This window comes from Hevea brasiliensis, chromosome 6 (genome assembly GCF_030052815.1).
Source record: "Hevea brasiliensis isolate MT/VB/25A 57/8 chromosome 6, ASM3005281v1, whole genome shotgun sequence".
NCBI classification, from domain to species: Eukaryota; Viridiplantae; Streptophyta; class Magnoliopsida; order Malpighiales; family Euphorbiaceae; genus Hevea; species Hevea brasiliensis.
In genome coordinates, this window is record NC_079498.1 from 8,789,963 (window position 1) to 8,795,808 (window position 5,846).

Below are 5,846 nucleotides of genomic sequence, written 5' to 3' on the forward strand. Positions count from 1 at the left end.
TTTTTATTTTCTTCTTAATATTACCTACAAAAAACGAGTTCATTGGTAATCACTGACGAAAAATTTTCATAAGTAAAATTTTTTAAGTTTTTGAATTTTTTATAATTTTATTTTAATATTACCGACTAAATACGAATTAGTCGGTATTTATCGATGAATTTTTTTTGTCGATATTTTTTTATTTGGTCACCAATTTTGTCGCCACTATTAAGTGTCATTTTTACCTACGAAATTGCATCATCGGTAAAGGGTTCATCGGTAATATCATTAGTACAAATTAGTTTAAATTTTATTTCTCTTTTTTATCTGTAAAGCGTCGGTGAATCATTGGTAAATTACCAATGAAATTCTATAGTCGGTAATTTTCATAGTTATTTTTAAAATTTCTTGTAGTGTAAACAATTCAACAAAACATATTTTAAATTCATATTAAATTTTATTTGAGATAATAAATAATCAATTAAAATTTATTATGTTTAACTAATTTAATTTACAATATAAAAGATAGTTGAATAAAAGAATTGTTAAAGCAATTTAATTTATTGTTTAAAAAATATATTAGATCATTTTTATTTTTGTTATCAAATTTAAAGAAAAAGATTTAAGAGTGGTTGCAATTTTTTAAATATTTCATAATGTTATTTTTTTAATAAGAAAAGGAAGTTCTTGTTTTAACAATTAGTTGAGAAGTACATTTTACTAAAAAAGATAATTTAATTAACACAATATGACCTTTCAATTATAAATAAAAATTAATTGTGTGAGGATTTAAAAATTCCTTTTAGTTATAAGAATATTTTAAATTTAATTATTAAAAAAAGTTAATCTTTATTAGAGGACTTTGGGATTCTTTTTTATATCATGATTAATGATTATAGTAAAACCGTTGTGTATATAACAGTTTCTCGTAAAATAGGAATCACATTAAGTCAACATTTTACAATTAAAATTTGCTTGAGATTTTTATTATTATTATTATTATTATTATTACATGAACATTTGTTTGAGACTTATTTCGCCTTAGAAGTAGCCTTGGCATTATTATCATCTTTATTCATTATTTTGTTCTACTGATTTTTATACATATAATGAAAGCAAAGTAAATTATTCTAGCTTAATTAATAATATTGCAATATAAATTATATATACGTGATATCCTTCAAATCCATTAAAAAAAAAAAACTTTGCTTGTTGATAATTAAAGCACATCAATTTATTAGTAGAAGCAAAATCTAACAAGTAGTACCAAGCAAGCCCTAACTATACTATGCTTAATTTTTGTTACATAGAAAATACAGTCGCGCAAGAAGCTTAAATCTATTCTCTGCCAGGGCCATCTCACTTCTTCAATATATGCTGTTCTCCACAGAGAGAGAGAGAGAGAGAGAGAGAGAGAGAGAGAGAGAGAGAGAGAGAGAGATTAGTAAGATTGCAATAAAAGGAGAATAAATTCCAGTTAAGCAATAATACACTTTAGAGTTTGCAATTTCTCATCCGATTTGATAATTTGATCTAAAACAAATAAATTAAATGAAATTATTTTTAAAATAATATTTTTGAAAAAAAAATTAATATTTTGAATTGAAATAATTTGCAACTCACAAATTAATTTGAAATTCTTTTATTATAGCAATCTAATGTGTAATATAAATTAATCTGCAATTTAAAATGACTTGATATGAAATCATTAAAGAAAATCAAAAAGACTAAAATTTGAAATAATCCAAACTTGCCTGTCTTTATCCATAGATCCGAACTCCAAGAAAAGTACTTCTAATCAAATGCAGTTCTTTAGCAACATCCCTCATGCTCATTCTGTCTTTGGGTGATTTTGCTGAACAGGCTACTCCAACTTTGAATACTGAAAGCAAGCAATCTTTCTCTTTACCAGTACTTGTCTGGCTCAGGTTCCCATTATTGTTGTACTCTGCTTTTGCATGTATTTCTATCTGCTCGTCCATTTCAGCATTTTTTGTTGATGTTTCGCCCATTTCTCTTGAGAGAAGGGTTGGATCTGTGATTTGCGCGAGTCTTTCTGGCAGTGCATTCTCCACAAAGTTGTGCAGATTTAAATGGCCTTCAAATATTTTGTCCGTTGGCTTTTTTCCTGAGAACATCTCTAATACAAGGATCCCAAAACTATACACATCCCCTTCTTTTGATGCAGTGTTACCCATTCCATACTCTGCATTAATTTTATAGAAATTATTCAGTTAATATATCAAAAGGACTATCAATTGGTGAGCAAACAAAGTAAAATAGAAAAACTAAAAAATGAAAGCGCCTGTATGAATTGAACTGTTACCTGGGGGTGCATAGCCAATAGTCCCCCTTATTCCAATTGAGCTAGTTTGGGTTTGTGAAGCATCATTGGTGTTCAAGAAGAGTTTAGCCAAACCGAAATCGCTTAAATGTGCAACCATGTCCTCATCGAGAAGAACATTATTGGGCTTCAAGTCACAATGAATTATTGGAATTTCGCAAAGGTCATGAACATAATGCAACGCAGATGCCACATCAATTGCAATATTCAATCTTTGAAGAAAATCCAAGTTTCTTGACGGATAATTGTTGTGGATGTCTTGATACAACCACTTCTCCAAGCTTCCTTTACCCATGAATTCATAAACTAGAGCTTTGAACTCATTCTGTTTGTAATCAATGCTGGAGCAATACGTAAGCAGCTTAACCAGATTTCGATGCCTCACTGTGCGTAACACCTTGCACTCGGCCATGAAGCTTTTTGAAGCGCCCCTTGTTCCAAGTTTGAGGACCTTAACAGCCACAGCTCTTTCCATTTGATTGAGAAATCCTTTATACACAGAACCAAAGCTGCCAGATCCGATTAAGTTGTCGGCAGAAAATCCACTTGTTGCATCAAAAAGATCCCTATAAGATACCTTTACAAGGCGATCTGTTTCTTTAGGTGTGGCGGATGAGCTCTTTTTTGATACTTTCTTTCGATACATAAGCATGATGGCTAACATCAACAGCACAAAGAGAATCACACAAGGAATTATGATTGCTAACTTAATAGCAATGGACTTCCCTTTCTTCATTGCTTTGGTAGGGCATTTTGGTTGATGGAGTTCTGGCACACCACCACAAAGCCTAATATTACCCATCAGTGAAATTGCACTTGCATTTAAAAAAACTCCTTTGGCTGGAATCTCACCCTCAAGATTATTAAAAGAAAGATTTAAATATAAGAGATAGGGTAAACTTTGCAAGTCTTTTGGAATTTCTCCAGTGAGGTTGTTCCTCGAAAGATCTAATTCTCGAAGACCCTTCAAGGAAGCCATAGATGAAGGAATGATTCCTTGGAAAGAATTTCCGTGTATATAGAGATATTCCAAGCCTAAACAAAACCCAATGGTTCCAGGAATTTCTCCAGAAAGCATGTTTCCTGAGACATCCAGAGTATTTATATTTGTTAGCTTTCCCACATCTGCTGGCAGGTTGCCGGTTAGTGAATTCATTGATAAGTTCAAGTGTCGAGATAAGGAAGGAAGACGGAGAATCTCCTTGGGTATAGATCCATTGAGGTTATTTTCTGAAATATCCAAAATCTGCAATTTCTGGCAATTTCTTATACTTATAGGAATATTTCCTTCTAGATTGTTGTGAGGGATGGAAAGTATAAACAATTGAGTGAGATTGCCTATAGAGGATGGGATTTGACCTGACAATCTATTTTCATTTAAATACAGTCCTTGAAGTTTTCTTAATTTTCCCAAGGAAGAAGGGATGACTCCAGTGAAAAGATTATCCGACATGGCCAATACAATTAAGTTGATGAGATTCTCTAATGCTTCAGGAATAGTTCCGGTGATTTGATTTGCTCCAAAATATAGGTTGGTAAGTTTAATTGACAGATTGGCTATAGAGCTGGGCAAAATACCTCCGAAATTGTTGAAAGTGAAATCTAAGATTTCAAGATTGCTGCAGTTTGTCAAAGATGTTAAAAAGGCCAAGTCACCTGTGGAATTATATCCTAGATTATTCTTCCCAACGTTTAGCCAAAAAAAACTTCCTAAATTTCCCAGACAATCTGGAACTCGTCCCACAAAATTGTTAGTGGGAAGATCGAGTATTCCCAGTTGAGATGCATTGCAAAGGGAAATGGGAATTAACCCAGAAAAGAAATTCAATCCCATATCAATCTCCTGGAGATTTGGGAGAGTAATCCCTATGTTGTTTGGTAGGCTGCCATGAAGCTTGTTTTGTGAAATTGAGATCATTTTAAGAGATGAGATGTTAAAAATGGATGAAGGGAATATACCAGATAGATTATTGTCAGCAAAATTGAAATGTATGAGGCTCGTTAATCGGCTCAATTCATGTGGAATATTTCCCTCCAACTCCATAGTGTCTGCAGAAAGCCAAGTAAGCGACGAAAGGTTGCCAATGGAAGGTGGAATTTTTCCAATCAGATTGTTGCTACTGAGGACAAGCAGTTCAAGCATTGCTAAAGAACCAAGCTCTGTAGGGATTTTCCCAATTAGATTATTGTTTTGCAATCTGATTTTCCTGAGATGAGAACAGCGGGTAAGGTTGATCGGAATTACACCTTCTATTGTGTTATTATTGAGAAAGAATTCTTGTAATCGAAACAAATTGCCGACTTCCTGTGGAATTTGACCTTTGAAACTGTTGTTTCGAAGGTTCAAGATTCTTAAAAAACTCAAATTGCCAATATATGGAGAAATGGATCCAATTAAATTCTGGCCTTCTAACACCAATGAAGTGACTCTCTGGTGGCGGCGACTGCAAGTGATTCCATACCATTGGCAAAAAGAGAGAGAATGATTCCATGAATTGAAGATTCCATGTGGATCACTGGCTATCCCAGCTTTGAAACTTAGCAAAGCAAGCTGATCAGTCTCATTTTGTGAAGAGTGAGCTTGTATTAATTGCAAGTTTAAAAAGAGGAAATTGACCAGTTGAAGAAAAACAAGAAAAAGGTGAAGCAAACAAGAATCATAAATCTTCATTTGGTTTGGAGAGTGAGAGACAGAGAGGCTGGAAGAGTTACTTAGCAATGGACATCGTGATGGATATATATACAAAAAATGGAGTTACTGCTTTCAATCATTTTACATTTCTCCTTTTCTTAAACGAAAAAAAAATTATTTTCCTAATTTTTTTTAATTACAAAGAAACTTTACACCTAATGCTGATGTTACATCTGCCCATATAATAATTAATTAATATTATAGGGACATAAAAGTAGAAATCCACATATAGATATGTACTGTGCAAATAAAAGCGAAAATTATTAGATATACTCAAATTAATATTACTTTACACAAATATAAGTATTAAAGATTTTTTTTGTTTTCAGTATGTAATGTCTTCGTCCGTTTATGCAGATGAGACTAATTCATGCTCACAATGAGAGTAATATTTAGATAAAAATTTTTTAATAGTGATATTATATATAAAAAAGTCAAATAATCTCCTCTATATAATTAATATTGCATTATATAAAATTAGGATTGAGTGAACAAACAGGAGCATAGTCATAGGTTAGAGTTGGTAACACTTTGGAGACAAGTCCAGGCTATTCACATATATAAAAAAAAAAAAAAAAAAATAAAGAAGAGAGAAATCTTTAATCTTTAAAAAAAAAAAAAAAAATTTTTTTTTTTTTTAAAAAAAATTTTTAATTTTTTTTTTAATTTTTTTTTTTTTTTTTTTTTTTTTTTTTTTTTTTTTATTTCATTTTGTTTTTTAAATTAAATAATCTTTTTTTTTTTTTTTTTATTATTTTTTTTTTTAAATTTTTTTAAATTTTTTGTTTAATAGACCTTATTGGCTAACCTTGTAAAAAAATATTATATATG

At 31.1% G+C, this 5,846-nt stretch overlaps 1 protein-coding gene across 2 annotated transcripts; it reads right to left on the reverse strand.

Moving 5' to 3' along the window:
- Positions 1–1,168: 1,168 nt before the first annotated feature.
- On the reverse strand, positions 1,169–5,041 carry LOC131169250 (putative receptor-like protein kinase At3g47110). 2 transcript variants are annotated; one of them, XM_058148351.1, is made up of 4 exons: positions 4,283–5,041; positions 2,306–3,406; positions 1,734–2,185; positions 1,169–1,356 (listed from the first exon to the last, which is right to left on the reverse strand). In XM_058148351.1, exons 1-3 carry the CDS (start codon positions 4,992–4,994, stop codon positions 1,740–1,742), a joined length of 2,259 nt encoding a protein of 752 aa, XP_058004334.1. In that variant the 5' UTR covers positions 4,995–5,041; the 3' UTR covers positions 1,169–1,356; positions 1,734–1,739. The 2 variants fall into 2 exon arrangements, with proteins under 2 accessions (XP_058004334.1, XP_058004333.1); XM_058148350.1 differs by having other exon boundaries at positions 2,306–5,041.
- Positions 5,042–5,846: the final 805 nt, after the last annotated feature.